At 50.3% G+C, this 20,123-nt stretch overlaps 1 protein-coding gene across 1 annotated transcript; it reads right to left on the bottom strand.

Moving 5' to 3' along the window:
- Positions 1–502: 502 nt before the first annotated feature.
- On the bottom strand, positions 503–15,112 carry LOC123830228 (sialic acid-binding Ig-like lectin 5). The gene is given in 10 exon segments (XM_045856228.1): positions 503–634; positions 1,327–1,387; positions 1,739–1,829; positions 2,125–2,409; positions 2,571–2,786; positions 2,789–2,836; positions 3,033–3,428; positions 3,496–3,568; positions 14,633–14,741; positions 15,039–15,112. Coding segments are annotated over 10 exon segments (1,485 nt in total).
- Between the last annotated feature and the right edge of the window lie 5,011 nt (positions 15,113–20,123).

Raw genomic sequence — 20,123 nt, 5'->3', positions numbered from 1 at the left:
TTGGGAAATATCTTCTCCTGCCAAGGAGTTACATTTACAAATGCAAATATTTTAAAATAATACAAGTTCCTCTCCACCCATTGAAGATAATACAAGTTCTTAAAATCATCAACCAGGCAGAGGATAGAGACAGAGACAAAAGTGACATCTCCCTCTGACTTGAGGTAAACTTCATACACAACAACGTCCTTAATGCCAATGGTGCTTGTTTTCTCACTTAACAATGTAGGTCATCAAATTATCCCCCATGTTACAGAGCAGGAAAATGAGGCACGCAGAGGTAAAGTGATTTGCCTGCTGGATACCCTCAGTAAGTAGCTGAGCCTGGATTCAAACCCAGGAATCTCTGCCACTTCAGCCACTCGAAGGAACTTCATGTTTCCATTCATGACCTTTGGCTCAGAGGGCTGTTACCTGTTTAAGAATCGGGCCTTGACACACCTTTCCTTTCGGAGATGCCTTTTCTGGGCTCCAGCCAGCTTCTGCAGATGGGGGTGCTCCATCATTTCTGGATCTTGACCTCAGAGTACAGAGTCTCCTGGGCCTGAGTGTTGTGTGGTTTCATGTTGTGGAAACTGAGAGCAGCATAGTGGAGCTCATGCTCTGAGGGGGAGGTGGCCGGCACTGGGGGCAGCTGGTGGGAGGAGGGTGCACTCAGGTGACCCTGAGTCAGAGGAGAGAAATGCATACAAGGTGGGTTTCGGGTCTAGAGAGGGGCACTTGGGGCTTGAGGGACTTATTCATTTGTCCTTTTCACATCCATTTCCTGAGGATTCACTCACACACTCATTCATCCACTCACTCATTCATTCATTTACCGATTTGTACCATTAATAAATTTTAAGCATAAAAGCTTGTTCTTATTCTAATCTCATGTAATCCTTATGACCTGTCTCCATGGATATGAATGTTATCCCATTTTACAGAAAAGCTGATCTCGTGTTCCTTCCTACTTTTTGGATACCACTCCTAGGAAGTGGTAAGTTATAAACATTGTTCGTATCATGTTTCTGTTGAACTCGCTGATGTTAATGATGGGAGCAGGACAGCTGTGTGGGGAATGTTCAGGGAGGGGAGGTGGAATCAGGGACCCCAGGAAGTGGCTGGGGGGTCAGCAGGACAGGAAGCAAAGGAGAAGGGCGTTGCTACAAGGGAAATGGGACAGGACTTGGCCAATGATAGGCTCTGGGGGATGTGGGAGAGGACAGTTCTAAGATCTGAGGGGCTGTGCCAGGAAACCTGGGGGAGGGCCAAGTTTGGGGGCAGAGGAGGAACACCTGTGTTCATCACAGGGACATTGGGTGGAACGTGGCCCTTGACACTCACCTGGGAGATGCCTTCCTGGCTCTCTGCCTTCTCTGCCCATTTCTTCCTGCAGATCCTCAGTCTGAGGAGAGAGACAGGGCCTTTCAGCTCAGTGGGCTTGCACCTGGGGGCCTGGCAGGGCTTACAGATGCAGGTGTGGAGGCTGCTCCCTGGCTTCAGGGACCAGGACAGGAACACACGTCCCTCCTCCCAGACAGCTGCAGCCAGGTGTTGGGAACACAGTGCACCTGGCCAAGGTGCCAGGAGGCTGACTTCCTGATTCTGCCTCAACTAGTGGTGCTCTTCCCAGATATATCACCTTGTCACAACTCTGGGCTTTGAGGTTTGGAGATTCTTTGCATCCCCCGCCCCCACATACCACCACCTCCACCTCTTGAGGCCTTTGCCTACCCTGAGGCCACCACCCACTCACATGATGAGGCCGAGGCAGACAGCCAGCAGGGCTGAGGCACCAGCTCCACCAACAACCCCCTGAATCACTCCTGTCCTATATCCTGGTCGCCCTGCAGAGATAAGACACCTGGGGTGAGCTCCTCTTTCCTTAGGCAGGATTCTGAGCATCCCATCTTCTCGAATCCATGGTGAAAAGTTTGACCACTCCCATGAAGGATTTCTTTGTCCCCCACCCCTTCATGTGACTGCAGCCTCCAGTTCCCCCAGCCCCTTTCCAGCCAATGTCCGAGGGGCATGGGATCCAGTGCCCCTTTGCCCAGTGTCAGGCCACTTTCCCTCCCACTCAGTGTCTTCTAGGGTCCAGCCCTGTGTACCCCTCCCTGGGCTTCCCCCCTCACACCTGACCTGGCAGCAGCAGGACAGTCACTGTCTCTTTCCCATGGGCATTCTGGGCCTCACATCCCAGCCTGAGGTTGGATATAAGCTCCCCACGGATGCTCAGGGAGCTGTTGACCCAGGGCTCTGCTGAGTGGAAGGTGACCGTGTGGGAGGCATTGCTGTGGTTCCCCTCCAGCAGGGCCTCCCCCAGCCACCAGCACAGGGAGGGGGCTGGCTGGGCTCAAGAGGAGCAGGTGCAGTGGAGACCCTCATCCTCCCAGGAGCAGGAGGGTCCCTGCAGCTGTGGGGGGTCTGTGGAGAGAAATAGGAGAGGGATCACAGGAGCCTGTCTCCTCCCCAAGACTCCAGGGCCCTCCTGGCACAGGTGTGCTCCTACTCACTTTCACATGAAAGTCAGGGGGCCCCCCACTCTTTCCACCCTCAGGGACCCAGTGTGCTGACTGGGTACTCACAGGTCAGGTTGAGCTGGACGATCCTCTCCCTGATCTCACTACCTGGCAAGGCCACTCGACAGGTGAGGTTGGTGCCATGCTGCTGGGGCCCTGGTGTGAGGGTGAGCACTGAGAAGTTGGGAGTCCTGGGACCCAGGGGTGCAAGGTTGGTTCCCGTCCAGGAGAAGATGGGTGGTGTCTCTCTGTCACAGGCCCATGACACTGTACAGGTAATACGGGGTGTCCAGACTCCAGGGTCCCCTGGATGTGGATGTCAGGCACCAGATCTGGAGAAGAGAGATATAGATACTGAGGCCCTGGAGGTGGGATCCCTGAGTGTGCCCTAAACTGCAGCCTCTGTTCCAGGTTAACCCCTGGATCCAGTTCCCATCAGTCCCCCTGAGTCCTTCCCAGTATGAGGAGAATCAGGTCCCTTCCCAGCCCAGGAGACCTCAGGACCCAGCCATGTGTCCTCACCTTGACCCAATTTCTTTTCTGTCACATGAACAGAGAGCATGTTGTTTTTGTAATTCTCTTTCACACAGGACCCTCGCTCCACCCTAAAGAAGTATCTCCCTGTGTCCCTTTTCTGTGCATCTCTGATGTGCAGGGAGCAGTTGTAGGTCCGGGGGTCCCCAACGAGGATGAATCAGACCCTGGTCTGGTCCCTCACTTTGCGATTGGGGTTGTTTGTGGCCACAAGATCATCCTCGCCTGACTTGGCCCCTTCCAGGAACCAGTAGCCATGAGCTATGTCAGACTCAGTCCAGCCTATCTTGGGATAGATCACAGTGCAGGGCACGAAGATGCACTGGCCCTCCTGCACCATCACAGACCCCTGCACTTGCAGCCGAAATCCTCCATCCTCAGCCAGGGACCCTGCATGGAAAGACCAGTCAGTCACAGCCTCCACCCCAGCCCACACACTCTCCCCTAGGGCACTCACCTGCCCACAACAGTGCCAGCAGCAGCAGCCACAGCATCTCTAGGGTAAGTGTCAGGGTCTCTGTGTCACAGGACTGAGAGGAAGCCCCAACAGGAAGCCAGGGGGAAGGGAGAAAGGTGATGATGAGGGAGGAGGAAGTGGGCAGCCTGTGTGGTGGAGCTGGCCTGGCCCTTGGAGAATAAGTTCTTCCACTGTTCACATAGGGTCCCCATGAGGGCCCCATATGCTGAGGAGGACCCGGCCCAATATGTCTGGCTCCCTGTCCTCGCCCCTCCCTCTGGCACTACTGTTCAAACAAGAAAGCAGGCACAGCTTCTCTACAGTACTCAGGATCAGCCTCCTGGGAGTGGGACTCAGGACGGTCAGAGGGGAACAGAAGGCATGAAATGTGACATAGTCCTCCAGGTGAGACAGGTGTTGGTGGATGAAGGAATGAACACACAGCCCACCAGAGCATCTACTACCTCAGGGGCGTGGAGTCAAAGTGGGGACAGTGGAAGCCTTTGTCCCTGTCGCTGAGAGTGACCCTCACACCCGGGGAGGCAGAGGGGCCCCAGGCTATGCCAGCTCCCAGTGGTCCAGGGCGTGTTGGTGGGAGCACAACCCAGGGTGTGTAGGAAACCCACTTGCTCTGGGCAGTCAATAGTGATCTTCCAGGTGAAAATGGCCAGGGAGGACAGGATCAGGCCACCCAAGTGGTGAGCAGCTTGTGACCCCACAGGTTGTCCCCAGCTTGCTGGCTGGCTTAGAGCCCGCCACTGAGGGATCCCTGGTGTTGATTCAGAGCAAGATGGCAGCACAGTGTGCCTTTGGACTCAGGGGGGCCTGGCTCTTCTGCCCTCCAAGCCTCACTTTCCTCATCTGTCACAGGAGGCATCACAGTCCTCAACCCTCATCTTCTGTGGGAGAACCCTAGGTAAGTGCAGGTGCTGGACCTGCCCAATCCTCAGTGGTCCCTCTGAGTCTGGCCCTTGGTGGACATCCCCTGATGGCCAGCTCTGCCCTGGGCTTCCTCAGTTGAGATCTGCAGGGTGGGGTTAGGGGTGTGGGCTGTGCAGCCAGACCACCTGGGCTGCAGCCTGGCTCCTCCATGCTCAGTGTGCTGCCTCGGGAAAGGCCTCACTGCCCTGTGCACAGTCGGACGTCCAGGATCACGAGATGCTGTGGGCTGAATTGTGTCATCCCCAAAATACATCTGTTCATGTCGTGACCCCCACTACTGCTGAATGTGAGTTGTTTTGGAGACGGGTGTTTTAGGGGAATTAAGATAGAATGAAGTCACTAGGGTAGACCCTCATCCAATAGGACTGGTGTCCTTATAAGGAGAGTTTAGGGCACAGATAGGTGCAGAGAAGAGACCACAGGGGAAGAACCATCTGCAAGCCAAGCAGAGAGCCCTCAGAAGGTTCCAGTCCTACCACCTCCTGGATGTTGAACTTTCTGTCTCCAGAACTGTGAGAATTTGAATTTCTGTGGTTTTCACCCCCTAGTGGCGGCATTGTGTTATGACAGCTGGAGCCAGGGAACACAGGAGGTTGTCAAGAAGGTGTTCCTACAAGTAAAGTGTGGGGAGCAGCCTGGCCCAGACCACCGTGATACTGTCCACATGGGGTAGGTCTGTAGGATGGGCCACTCTGCAGGTGGGAGGAGGAGATGAAAGGGAATGACTCAGTAACAGGAAGAAACCCTGTGAGGTAACTCCTCTGCTCCTCCACCACCTGCTCTGCATTCTGCAGGGCTGCAGCTTCAGCCCAGCCACCCTGCTCCTCCTTCCCCAGGGCAGGACCATCCACCTGGGCTTGTTCAGGCTGCTCCCTCTGCTGGAGAGCCCCATCACTGCGCCTGCACCCTGGGTTCCTGCCTCTCATCTCTGGAGCAGGGTGTTCTTGAGGGGCTGTGTGGAGGTGAGGCAGACCCTGGAGGACCTGGATGGGAGGCAGGGACAGAGTTGCAGCCTGGCTTGTTAGGGCTGACACAAGGTGGGGTGCAGTGGAGGAACCTGAGGAGGAAGAGAGGGTGGGCCTGGGTGATGGCACAGGTGAACTGGGAGGTGAAAGGGGGGCAGGGTTGTATGGGAGGGAAGTCACCCCTTTTGACAGAGCAGGACCAGAGCTAGAGATGCTGGTGGGGAACGGAGGGTGTACAGCTGCATCCCACTTGCTTCAGTCAGTCCTTCAGCCTCTCCTCTCCAGCATCCAAGGAATCTTCTTCCTCCCCTCCCTCATTCTCTCCTCCATATCTCCCCTGACCCTCCCCCTCCCCTCCTCTTTCTCTTACTCCACCTCCCCTTTTCCCTCCCTATTTTGGTTCTCCTCCTGCTTATTCACCCCCCTACCCACTCCTTTCAGGTGAGTCCACTTTCCTTTCTACCTGTCCTGGCTTCAGGTCTCAGTCTTTCAAAAGGAGGACAGATGTTCAGAACATCCCTTCCCTTCTCCCATCTCTCTGCTTGGTCTAAGTGTGGACACAAATGTAGTTTCCTCACAGGCCAGTGGGGCAGGGTGATGAAACCACAGAGACTGGTGGACCACAAGCTCAGGGACTAGCGGTGTGGTGACATCAGATGGTCAGAGGGTGGCTTCTGAGATTGACAGGGAAGGTGAGTGGAATGGCAGAGAGGAACCTGGGGTCATGAGCATCCCAGACCTTCCCTCCTGCTGGGATGTTGGGTCTGGTTGGCTTGACCATCAGGCCTGAATCTTTCCCTGCAAAGCTGGCTTTGTGAGCACCCAGGGTGTGAGACCTGGTGTGTGTGTGTGTGTGTGTGTTCTTTAGAAGTGTTGCATGTTTGTGGCATGTCTGTCTGTGTTTTTGGGTGCATGTGTGTATATGTGTGTCCCTTACCTCTGTGTGTACATATGTGTATATGTGTGTCCCTGATCTCTGTGTGTATGTGTGTATATGTGTGTCTGTGGTCTCTGTGTGTGTATGTGTGTATATGTGTGTCTGTGGTCTCTGTGTGTATTATGTGCACATATCTGAGGGGTGGGTGTGACTGTGAGGCACCTGTGGTGAGTGTGCATGTGTGCACACTGAAAGCTCAGCTTCTCAAAAATGACAACCACAAACAACACCATGAAGAATGTAATCCATCCCATATTTTCTATATAACTTTTCTGCTTTGCTTATCTGCAAACTCCTTATCACCAGTCTATATAACATATAAATCTATTTACTCTACTTCCTGGGACTCTTTGACTCTGAGGCTCAGGCCAGCCTGTGTGAGTAACTGCAGGAAGTATCTGGGCATAAGTGGGATTGGGAGTCTGGGGAGGTTGAGACCACCTGGGCAGAGACCAGAAGGCTGCAGACAGAAGTGTGAGAAACCCCAGAAATAGGGAAAGCCTGTCCCGTACTGTAAGAGTTACAATCAGCTCGGGTGGGGAAAGATAGAAAGCATGCATGAAGGTATTCAGCTGGCTGGGGACAGATAAAAAGCTAGAAGGAAACCTGATTTCTCCTAAGGTCTTGGGACAGCTGTCAAGTATCATAAGGACCCCACTTTGAGTGGTGAATGCTCTCTTCCAGTGATGCTCCGAGTCTGGCTTCATTATTCCCATCTAATGAGTTAGCACGGCATCCAGTACATAGGTGACATCCATACAGGGAAAGAGGTCACGTCTGAGGAGAGGGGCAACCAGGAGGTCCCAACACCCATGACAAGCATTACTGACCTAGGAGGTCACCAGACCCTCACCCAGTCCCTCCCACTCTGCCCTGGGCCTGGTAGACGGTTGGCCTCCAGGGGGCGCTCAATCCACGAGGAGATACTGAAGCCCAGGGAGACACAGGCAGGGCCGCTGCCACTGTCCACGGTGCTGAAGCCGCGTCCCGAGGTGAACTCAGGTACCTGCCTCCCAACTCTGCAGAAGGGTCTGACCCGAGACACTTATGTCCCCGTTTGGGGCCAGGAGGGGAAAATTGTGCAAGGGAGGGGAGCAAACAATCAGGTGTCGTTGGGCTGGGCTCCTGTCTCTGCTCCATCTTCCCCCTTTCTTGCTCACTCTCAGCCTTGTCCATCCTGAGGATGATGTATGTGTATCCCACCTGGCTGAGCCACAGGCAGGAGGATGTGTTTGTTCAGGTCTCTGTTTCCTGCCCTCTGGATGATTTCTAAGTAGCTCTCTTCATGCCAGCTGCAACAAAACAAACAAAACCAACACAAGAAATCTAAAGTGAGAGGCTAGCCCTCTCAGCTGACAAAGGAGAAAAGTGAGGGTCAGGGCCAAGAATACTAGACACTATGCTGGAGCCTTTCTCCAGTTCTGTCCACCCACCCTGTGCTTCTGGGCAGGAGAGGATACTCTCAGTCCTGACAGGAAAAGTAGGCACTTCCTGGCTCCCACTGACCCCTCTTGCTGGACTCGCTGCTACTGTCAGAGAGACCTGGAGAGGGAGGCGCCTACCTGGCTGCCTCCTGATTCTCAGTCAGCATTTGGGAAACAGTGGGTTGAGCATGACTCTTCTGTTGGGTGCGGGCACTGAGGGGCCCTGCCTCTGCATTGTCCCTCACATCTTAGGCTCCTAAATGAGTTTACCTTCTTATCTCCAGAATTTTCTGGTGGCCTCTTGCATGAGTCACAAGGTGTATGGCTGTGAGTGGAGGGGAGTAGTAAGGAACAAGGGTCGACACCATCCTCTCTGGATTGGAGGTCTACCTATTAATTGTTAATGTTACAACAACGCATTGATGTGCATAACCCTGCCTGACACTCTCATGAACACAAGTCTGACTCAGCTGTTCCTTCTGGGTGCCAGGCAGTGGGGTTTAGGGATCGGGCATTGTTTTACACTATAGTTGTTCTTAGGGGTCACTTTATGAACTTATGTTTCATCTTCTTCCCTATCATGGTTTTGGTGCTGCAGGAAAATTATGAGCTGTTTTTGTTTAAACTGATTTTAAGTTTAAATATGAGTTATCCTGCCCAGGCCAGCATGGCTTAGGTGGCTGGAGCATCATCCTGTAGACTGAAAGATTGCAGGTGTGATTTGCAGTCAAGGCACGTGCCCAGGTGGCAAATTTCGTCCATGCTTGGGATGGGAAGGGCAACAAATCTCTATCTCTATCTCTATCTCTATTTCTATCTCTATCTCTATCACCTCTATCTCTCTTCCCAAAGCAATAAAAAAAAAGTCATTGGGTGAGCATAGAAAATAATGAGCAAATGTGAAGGTTTTTAGGAGGAAGATTGTGGAATCTGGCTTTCCTCTACCATCTTAATGAAGACATGTAGTATTGAAGGAGAAGAAGGTGTTAGCCAAAGGATGACATGGTGATGGGCATTCCTGGAGGAGGGATGTGGATGCTCAAAGACAGGGAATAACACATCAGAACAAAGGTCCTCAGAGACTGGCTTGAGTGATTGACAGCTTAGGATATGGTGACAGGGAAGTGGACCAGGTGAGATTAAGAATCACTTCAAACAGAGGGGAGAACACTATAACCAGGGGGCTGCTTGCATTTCCCAATAAAATGTTGTGAAACAGTGACATTAACTTATTTTCAGATTGTTTATGACCGTGTTTGTCCTCCAAGCAGAACTGCATCATTGCAACAGAGACCATACAGCTTGCTAAGCCCAAAAATTTGCTTTCAAATTTTTCAGATTTTGTCCCTCTCACAACATTTTTCTCCTGACTCCTGACCTAGAACAACAAGTTGAAGCCTTGTAAAGTGCTCCTCCGGGCTGAGGAGGTAGAACAGTATATTGACTTTGGTCATCTCTGAGTTTTAGGAAATTCTATGAATGTCAATACGTGGTTCTGCTCACAGCAGGACTAGTGGCAGGCAGGCAGGATGGAAAGGGGAGATTCAGGAGTGGAGAGAGATGATGGAAGGAAACCCACAGGAGGGATTTGAGTAAAGAGCAAGGCTGACATGTTGCAGATGTGGTATCAGGGACAGGACAGACACCCAGCCTCTGAGTGAAATGTCACTCAGTCTCACAGTGCACCAGGACCTCTGCTGGGTGTTCTGCATATGGACTTTTATTCAATCCTCAAGCAACCCTGTGAGGTGGAGCTTCTTACACCCAATCACAAAGCAGAGAATTGAGACACAGATGGGTAAGATGGCTCATGGGCTGTCATATACATAATAAATGGAAGAGCATGAACTTGACCCTAGGTCCCTCTGATTGCAGTGCCTAAGACAGTTTCAACACAGCAGGAAATGCATGTACAGTGGTTTATGCATTCCTTGCCCATGGGGATGTTAAGTCTTCAAGAATGAGCCTTCCCAAATGGACACGCTGGCTTCCTACTAGGTCCTTATCTCTGTGTGTGTTGTGTGGGTTCTTTTCTGAGGAGGATTCATTTCTGAAAGCTGATGGATGTGTAATACACCTCTGGCTCTGTTTCCAAGGTCGGGCTGTCCACTGTAGAGTGTGTAGGGTCAGCGGGGCTGACTGATGTGGGCTTCGTGTGGCGACCCTGTGGGGAGAGCAAAGAAGGTCAGAGCAGAGAGTTTGTGGGGTGGGGAGGGTCCCCTGAAGTGAATTTGATTGTGACAGGACTTTTGTTCATTTTTCCAATCTTTTATTATATACCTATTTTTAACCTTTACCTGGGGATATGTTTATTGATGTGTGTGTGTGTGTGTGCATGCATCAGAGAGAGAGAGAGAGAAACATTGATGTGAGAGAGAACATCAATGGGCTGCCTCCTGTACAAGCTCTGATTGAGGATCAAACCTGCATCCTAGGTATGTGCCCTGACCAGGGATTGAACTCTCAAAACTTTCATGTATGGCATGATATTTCAATGAGTAGAGCCACCCTACAAGCGTTATGAAATATTTCTCAAGTTCTCATGTCTCAGTAATCCAACAAACATGGTTCTTATAGATTGCTACCAGTTCTACTCAACAAGCACACAGACTGTGGAAAATATAATTATTTTACAAAGAAAGAAACTAAGTCTCAAAGAAGCTGGGTGCCTCTCAAGGCCACAAGTCTATGGTTTGGGAACATGACCCTTGGGCTCTTGGGGGTCTCCTATGTGCCAGGCCCTGGATACAGTGGAAGGGGTTTATAAAAATCGACTTCTCTTTCTGTGTGTCTCTCCTTTGCTGTTACACCGAGCAATTCTCTGATACCAGCTGAGTGGCCTACAACAGGGCTGAACTCTGACACTGTCTACTTGAAGTTTGTCCAACCCCACACATCGGGGCTCCATCCCACAAGATCAACCCCCTCACTGCCACATCAAATGTCAATCACAAGGCCAGGTTGTCACTCTTTTCTTGGTTGTCGAGTGAACTACAACATTTCTCAAGAGGCCTTGCACTTCCTCTTCTCCAGTCTCTCTTGAACTCACTCCAACCAGGACATCTGCCTCCTCCTGGGCACCAGACCCGTGTTTGTCCACAGCAGCTCTGACACCACTCAGCTCAGTCTGAATGGCCATTTCCCAGACTCTGTCTCACCCTATTTACTAGCATCTGAGCAAACTCGGGCAATCTCTCCCCCTCAAAGTTTCACTGCCTTCTGGCCACCAGGACCCATTCCCACACTGTTCCAGGCACTCATTTTTCTTCAATGGTCTCCTTTCTGTGTCCACCATGTCTCCCTGACTCTAAACACTGGGGTAGGGAGGATCTCAGAGCTCTGTCTGCAGACCCCATCTCATCTCGGTGGTGTCATCCACTATCAGGCCTTGAGTGCAGGATCCCCACATCTCCGTACTTCCCACCTGCCCCCTCCTGAGCTCTGGACTCTGACCATCTGTTTGCCACCCTCAGGCAAACATTTCAGAAGCACCTTAAACTGATGGTAACTGAAGCAAGGTTTCCCCTCTGAAACTATACTCCTGCTGAGAGATGGCCATTTTGGGAAATGGTAATTCAGTCGTTAAAGTTACCTAGGGTAACCACACGGGAGCCTTTCTTGGTGTCTGTGGACATTTATGGACATCTATGACTACCTGTGGACCACTATAGTATCACTGGACATCTATGAATTCCATGGAGTCACCTCTGACACCAATGGCACCTGTGAGGTAGAGCCCATGAGCTCTCTTTGCTCTCACCCCAAGTATACCCCACATTCCATTGGCAAATCAGCTCCAAGTGCAAATCTGGTTGACTCTACTTTCAATATGCATCCAGAGCCCAACTGTTTCCTACTAAATTCATTGCTGTTCCCCTCACACTCTGTCATGTGGACTGACCTGTGACCCCATATTCACTTGTTGTAGCTCTAACTCCCAATGGACCTGTACTCATCATTCAGGACTTTGGAGAAGGACACAATTTTTAATGGGGTCATTATGGCAGGACCCAAAATGACTTAAGTCTTCATAAGAAGAAGAGGCACCAGAAATGCATGGACACACAGAAAAGGCCATGAAAGGACACAGTGAGAAGGTGGTCATCAGCAAGCAAAGGAGAGCATTTTCAGGAGGGGTATTTTACATCAATAACGTAATAATTTGTAAAAATACGGATATTACCCAAGCCCCCAGAACAGTTGACAGGTGGGAGGTATTTGCTGAAAGAAAAGATCAGTGCTCGGGTGCTGTGAATCATATGCTCACAGATCTCATCGCAGTGCCCTCATTGGTCAGATTTCAATGCACAAGTGAGAGCCAGAGCTTGGAGGGTGAGCAGGAACCAGGCAGGTGATGCAGGCTTGTGACAGGGCGGGAAGAGACAGCAGGAGATGCTGAGATTCAACTGAGCAGGCGAGTGTGGGGGGCAGGAAGCACTGAAGGTGACCCTGGTTTTCCAGCCTCAAATGCCAGACCAAGTGGCCTGGGCCTTGGCAGCTCAGTGCATTTTGGACTTGGGTGGGATGGGGAAGTGCTGTTTCACAGAAGCAATGCTAACATGCATGCAGGGAGGAGAAGTGGAGAGGTGACTGGCGGGGTGGGTGGAGTGGGGCATCAGCAGGATAAGGGCTAAGAGGGGAGCTCAGCAGAAGAGAATGGCTGTGCTAAGCTGTGTTCAGAACAAGCACGGACAAGCTTTGCAGAGCCTTGGTGCAAGGGGAGCTGGTGGAGGACTGGGAGGGACAGAGACAGGTCTCTGATTGGGTGTCAGGGGCAAGAAGACCAGTGGCGAGGTGCAGATCCAGCAGAAGTGTGTTGTGGGAGTATTAACCACATCCTTCTTTGTTATGACACCAGGGGCCTTGTTCCCCTAGGGAAACTGTCCCTGCCAGAACTGGGCAATGGCTAGAGATAGGGAAGAACTTGCCTGCAGACATGACAGGCACACGGCAATCAAGCCAGTCCAAAGGGTACAACTCCCACCATCCCCTTTACAGAGCTCTTCCACCCCAGCCCCTTCCCCTCCTGCCCTAATCCCACCAGAACCAGGAACCAGGCAACAAGAGGCAGCCCCTGCACCTAGAGCCCACAAACATTATTCAAACCAGCCAGGCCCAAGCCTGCTTCCCCTGCCTCCCCTCCCCTCCCCCAGGGGACCCTCCATCAAGGATATGCCCACGTGTCCCCCTCTCCCCTTCTGTCTGTGTCTGACCGGCCCCGGAGCTGCCCTGTCTGGCCCTGTAGTGTGGCTTTCCCCCTGCCTCTTGGGAAGTGGGAGCAATAAATGGTGGTACTTGTCTCCCAGGTGTGTTGTCCTGATATATGGAATAATAATAAAATCTACATTTTCAAAAAAAAGGTACAATGTTGGAGACCTCTTTTTTGTCCATGCCAGCTGGAGCTCCACTGTGGGCCACCCAGGGGCCTCATACAAGAACTTAGAAAAGCAGACTGAGAAGGTATTTTACTTCCTCCATGAACTTCTGGCCCCAAGGACCAAGAGAATAAAACTTTACAAAAAAAGACAATGAGGGTGTTGTAAATTGCTTCAATAGCCTCAGGAAAACAACACAGGCAGGAAAATGGGGCACCTCTGGGAAAAAGCAGAGAAAGAATCGAGAAAGGACCTCCTTCACCATATTTACTCTTCTGTTCCTCTTTGCAGACAAACTTCCCAGAGGGTTTTCTGGACCCTGGGATCCCATATTCCTGCCTCCAATATTCTGCTGATCCTGCTCCAATCACATCTTCACACCTTTCCCACCAACCACTGAGACCCAGTAAAGATGTGTTTTCTTGTGTCTTCTCCTCTCTGTAGACCACCAGAGCCTGTCCTCCCTCACCACTGCCACCTTCTCACACTGACACACGTGTCCCATCTCCAGTCCTGACACTTCCTCATCTCCATCATTCATGCCAGCGCTCTCAGTGATGTCCCCTGGGGGTCATGAGGTGGCTTCTCAGAGTTAACATCCCCCTCAAAACCCCTCTCTGCTCCCTGAAACACAGAGAGGGTCCCTCCCTTCTCTGGTTCAGTGTTGTATTATCTTCAGTGATTTAAATTCTATCCTCTTATTTCCAGAATGACAGATGATGGATAACATGGATTTTGACGTTGGGTCCACAGTTGCATCTCAAGGACCTACAAAAAAGCTGGAACACAGTAGGTGTTGAGTCATACTACTAAAGAGGCTATAAGTAACCAAATAACTTTTATTTTGTTCAAAACCACATAATAATTACACACACACTTGGAGATGTAGGAATCAGAAGGGAAGGGCATTTCTGCCAAAGGAATTACATGTTCAAAGTCTCAGAGTCACAATGGCACTTGTCATGCTGGTGCAGAGATGGTGTGAGAGTCTGGAAGAGGATGGAACCTAGTGGATAGCCCAGCAGGGCACAGGCCACACCAGCCCTCAAATCCAGCTTGTGGAGTTTGTCCCTCAACCCCAGGAACAGAGAAGAAACATTGCTGTTCAAAATGTGTGGGATGTGGAGGATAGGTGTCTGCAAACAGATTTGGGAGGGCTGAGCTGGGGATAGATTTGGAGGCAGGACTTTGTTGGGTTGAGAGACCCAGGAAGAGATGAGGCCCCAAGAATGACCAGGGTAGGATGGGGAGGAGATGGACATTCAGCTGAGCTGTGATAAGAAGGAAGGGTGGACAACACTTAGTGATTTATTGTATCACAAAGAAGGAAGGGAGGGCACTGTGTCATCTGTGTGACTACGACCCTATAAAGAAGTGGGTTTGGGGAGGAAGGTGGCAATTCAGCTGTAACCATTCTGAGCAGAGGAATCCCAGGGACCACCCTGGAGATGGTGTCACTGGAATGTTGGGTGGTGAGAATCCTGGGTCACTCACCTGAGGCATTAACTGGATGCTGTGTTTGCGTCTCTCATGCCTCTTGTGGGCCTCATCACCTTCCTCCTGTGGTACCTGACTCTGTGAGAAGAGACCTGGGTTTTCCAGTCTGGTTGGATCAGGGTGGAGTAGGCAGCAGACCCAATACCCTGTCTCTTTCTCAAGGGATAGAGAGGGAAGTAACTTCAGGGATGGCAGATCTGACCCCGACAATTATCTTGAGCACTGAAGATTCTTCCTATCCTGGACACTCACAATGGCTTTCCATGTGGAGTCCTCACCTGCCACCACTTCAGCTTTTGCCAGCACCTCCCCTTATTCATCAGTGTCCTGGGTCCAGGCCCTGCACTCAGCCATGGGCCCCTTGCCCTCCTCTCCCCTCCCTCCCTACTAGGGCCCAGCTCACATGAGGCTGATGAGGCAGAGAAGGAGGAGAAGGGTCTTGACAGCTGCTTCCACAATGGACACCAGCACCACCATTGCCCTGGGTCCTGATTTCCCTGCAGGAAAGAGAGACAAGGAGGGAGTCACCTGCTCAATGGCAATCCTGTGTCCTTTGTATCCACTGGGAACCTGGAGGTCGTCTTCCAGGCTTTCCTGCATCCATAGACTGGGGACTGACCACCTGTGCCTTAACCGCTGACCCTGCCCTGGCCCCCTGCAGTGGGACAGAAAATATAAGGCCTAGTTTGGGATTCCTCAAAATAAACCACTGTGTTCATTAATTAACTCTATGGAGCAAGTGAAAAGCCAACCCATTCAATGGGAGAAATATTTGATAATCCTAGATCTGATAAGGCTTATTATCCAGCACATATGAAGAACTCTTACAGTCCTGGCTGGTGGTTCATTTGATTAGAGTGTCATCCCAAAGTGCCAAGGTTGTGAGTTCGATCCCTGGTCAGGGCACATACAAGAGGCAACCAATGAATCCATAAATAAGTGTAACAACATTTGATGTTTTTCTCTCTCACTATGTCTCCCTTCCCCTGTTTCTAAAATCAATTTACAATGTAACTTAAACAAAAAACATTTCTACAATTCAACAACAAAAAGTCAAGCAACCCCATTAAAAATGGGCAAAGGACTTGAAAAAACTGTCTTCCAGATGAATACAAATGGACAGTAACTCCACAAGACAATAAATGGCTTCATTGTTATTACACACAAGTACAAATCAAAGGTATGCTGAAATAGCCCTTTACCCCCACTAGGGACCTGTATATTTTTCAAGGAGAATAACAATGCAGATCACAGTGGGGAGAAATGGGAAGGCTTATACTTTGTTTTTGGGAACCTGAAATGAAGCTGCCATTGTGGAGATCAGTCTGCAGTTTCTTCTAACAGTCACACACAGACACTACCCTGTGACCCAACAACTCCACTCCCAGGCATATGCCCAAAATACATATGTCCCAACAACAACAAAAAAGCATAACCAGTATTCACAGCAGAGATCTCACCGTCAAAAATGGAAACACTCAAACATGTGTCTACTGATGAGTGGGTGGATGTGACACATCGGTACAATGGGGTGTTATCAAATACTATGTACAGAAGGTGTGTTATGGAATTGCCCACCTGAGCCTATGTAATTTTATTAAACAATGTCACCTCAATAAGTTGAATGAAAAAGTAAAAAAAAAAAATAAGGAAAAAATAAGAATAAATACATTAAAAACTGGGAAGGAAACTAAAGGAGAGCCTGCTGGATTCCACCAGCCACAGGCTGAATAGGCTCCAGGCTCTGCTTCAAGGTCTCATCCCCTCTAGGCCCAGGGCCCCCAGGACCAGCCCCCACACTCCCCTGTCCTGGCAATAGCAGGGCCCAGAGGGTCTGGGTTCCTGACATCCTGAGGCTGAACCTGGGAATAAGGTGGAGCTGCTGGGCCTGGTCCCAGCTGAGCTGAGGTCATCACTGGCCTGGACTAGCTCCTATCCTTTCCCCATCCTCTCTCACATCTCCCGAGCAGGGGCAGCCCACACACCAGCCGCCAATGCTCACTTGGCACCCAGACGCAGGGACACCTGGGCGCCAGCAGGTACCGCACTCAGAAGGTGAGCTCCCCTCTGTTTGCAGGCCCTACCCAGGGCAGCTGCACGCTGGATTCCTACCAGGGGCCACACTGTGGGCTGAGTTCTGGACAGTTAATATTGAGCCAATTAGATGGACAGCAGTGTGTGAATCCCATAGAGTCGCTGAGGGGGAGGAGGACCTCCTACGGCGCAGGCCCCCGAGGGCTGCCCTCAGCATCTGCCTGAATGAGTACCTGACAGTACCTGGCAGTGAGAGGTCTCCTGGTTCCCGTAGGGGGTGTGTACAGGCTTGCCTGAATGACTGTGCAGGCTAACAGGGAACTCAGTCAGCTCAGCATTTCGTAACCACGTACCAAGGACTGGGCATTTCACACAACAGAAACGTATTGAAGCCTGGGAAGTCCAAGTTTGTGTGTCAGCACGTTTGGTTGCTGGTGTGAGCCCACCTCCTGGCTTGCTGGTGGCCAACTTCTCCCCATCTTCACGTGGTCTTTTTATTTTGCATGTGGGAAGAGGAAGGGGAGATTGCTTTCTGTTCCTTTTCTGACAAGGCCATCAATCTTAGGGGGCTGCTATCATGAACTCCTTTAACCTCAATTATTCTGAAATAACAATCATGTCACTTCAACAGATGGATTTGGGGGTACCCAATTCAGTCTATAGCATTCAGGCTCCATGGGTTTCCCACATCCCATCCATCCTTGTCCTTACTGTAGGCAGTTCCTTACCTCTTATGTGCAGAGTCTGTCTTCCCTTATTGCAAGTTTCCTTCCCTGCTTTGCAATAATCTCACTCCCTCATCACAATAATCCCTGTTAAAAAATCCTCACCCGAAGATATGTTTTTATGAGAGAGAGAGAGAGAGGAAAATATTGATCAGTTACCTCTCATATGCATCTGAACCAGGGATCCAAACTGTAACCTAGGCATGTGCCCTAACCACGAATGAAACCAGCAGCCCTTTGGTGTATGAGATGACGCTTCAACCAGAATGAAGTCTCTCCTTATATAGTTCCAGATATATTTTTAAAATATATTTTATTGATTATGCTATTACAGTTGTCCCATTTGCCTCCCTTCACTCCCCTTCACCCTGCACACCCTCTCCCACCCACATTACCCCTCTTTCATTCATGTCCATGTGTCTTAAGTTCTTTAGTTTCTACATTCCCCATACTAGCCTTGCCCTCCCCCTGTCTATTTTTACCTACCATCTATGCTACTTATTCTCTGTACCTTTTCCCCTCTCTCCTCCTCCCACTCCCCTGGTGATAACCCTCTATGTGATCTCCATTTCTGTGGTTCTGGTCCTGTTCTAGTTGTTTGCTTAGTTTTTGTTTTTGTTTTAGGTGTGGTTGTTAATAATTGTGAGTTTGCTGTCATTTTACTATACATGTTTCTTTGTCTTCTTTTTCTTAGAAAAATCCCTTTAACATTTCATAAAATAAGGGCTTGGTGATGATGAACTCCTTTAACTTGACCTTATCTAAGAAGCACTTTATCTGCCCTTCCATTCTAAATGAAAGCTTTGCTGGATAAAGCAACATTGGATGTAGGTTCTTGCCTTTCATGACTTGGAATACTTCTTTCCAGCCCCTTCTTGCCTGCAAGGTCTCTTTTGAGAAATCAGCTGACAGTCTGATGGGAATTCCTTCATAGGTTACTGTCTCCTTATCTCTTGCTGCTTCTAGGATTCTCTCTTTCATTTTTATCTTGGGTAATGTAATTATGATGTGCCTTGGTGTGTTCCTCCTTGGGTCCAACTTCTTTGGGACTCTGTGAGCTTCCTTGACTTCCTGGAAGTCTATTTCCTTTGCCAGATTGGGGAAGTTCTCTTTTATTATTTGTTCGAATAACTTTTCCACTTGTTGCTCTTTCTCTTCCCCTTCTGGTATCCCTATAATTCAGATGTTGGATATTTAAAAATGTCCTGGAGGTTCCTAAGCCTCTCCTCATTTGTTTTGAAGTCTTATTTCTCCATTCTTTTCTGTTTGGTTGTTTCTTTCTTCCTTCTGGACCACTCCATTGATTTGAGTCCCAGTTTTCTTCCCATCACTATTGGTTCAATGTGCATTTTCCTTCATTTCCCTTAGTGTAGCCTTCATTATTTCATCTAATTCATGACTAAATTCAGCCAATTCTGTGAGCATCCTGATCACCAGTGCTTTGAACTGTGCATCTGATAGGTTCGCTATCTCTTGGTCCCTTAGTTGTATTTGCTGTGGAGCTTTAATCTGTTCTTCCTTTTGAGCCATTTTTTTGTCTTGATGTGCCTGTTACATAGTGAGGGGTGGAGCCTTTAGTGTTCACCAGGGTGGTGGGGCAACCCAGTCACTGGGTTGTGACTTTGTATGTGGGGGTGGGGTCCAAGAGGGAACAATGGCGCTTGCTCTGCTGACTGTAGGCTTTCAGTCCCTTCCACCTCTTCCCTTAAGCAAACTGGGCCTTTCTGGTGCTAATTCCCATGTGGATGGGCTTGTGCACATTCTAGGACCCTGAGGGTCTCTCCAACAAACTCTCCTGTGAGGCTGGAAGTCTCTCCCAGCACCTCAACCCCCACAGGTGTTTTCAATCAGTGCCCCAAGGCCACACTTCCTGGTGCTGGGACCCTGGGTTTCCCAGTCTATCTCGCTCCCAAATTTTGCCTGGTTTATCTGAGTGTGAATTCGGGACCCCCTGGTCAGCCTTGCCAGCAGTTTCTCACTTCGCAATTGCTGCCTGGTTGGGTCTGCCCATTTTCACCCTGTGCCCATGGTCTGCCAGCAGGCCCCTGCTCTCCCAGTGCCCACCTTCTGCGGTCTTGCATGCCCAGGATGCCTTACCCACCCGGTGCCACTGCTTTTTGTGTCTCGATCCCTTTCCACCAGGCTGCCCAACTCTGCTTTTCCTACCCATCTGGATCAATGTGTCTATATTAATGCCTTGGTTGTCCGACTTCCATACAGTTCAATTTTCTATCACTTCTGGCTGTTATTTTGTTTCTAAATTGTTATTGTCCTTTTTTGGTTGTGCGAGGAGGCACAATATGTCTACCTATGCCTCCATCTTGGACGGAAGTCCCAGATTTGTTTTTTACATGACAGACTGAAAGCTGAAGGCCAGCCTCCTCTGCTTGGCTGTGGAGCCCTTGGAGAGCAGACCCCAGACACACATCCAGGGGCATGACCCCACCTTGTCTCCTTTACCCCAGGTTCCAGCTATCACACATGGACCGCTCCTGCCCAGACAGTGGCCAGGACATTTCCCAGCCCATTGCTTTTTGCCTGATGTCACCACTGCCTGGGATGCTTTCCCTCCCGTCTCTGCTTGGCCAACTCCTGCTTTCCCCTCAAGGTACATCTTGAGAGGGGTTTCTCCTGGGAAGTCTTTCCTCACTCCATTTCCACTCCTGAGGGCAAAGGCCAGAGCTCTGGTCCTTGGACCCCCAGGCCATGGCAACCTCATCACACTGTGT

The sequence above is a fragment of the Phyllostomus hastatus genome, unplaced genomic scaffold (genome assembly GCF_019186645.2).
Source record: "Phyllostomus hastatus isolate PE091 unplaced genomic scaffold, TTU_PhHast_1.1 phas_scaffold_1224, whole genome shotgun sequence".
Classification (NCBI taxonomy): domain Eukaryota; kingdom Metazoa; phylum Chordata; class Mammalia; order Chiroptera; family Phyllostomidae; genus Phyllostomus; species Phyllostomus hastatus.
This window is presented reverse-complemented; position numbering and strand designations above follow the sequence as displayed.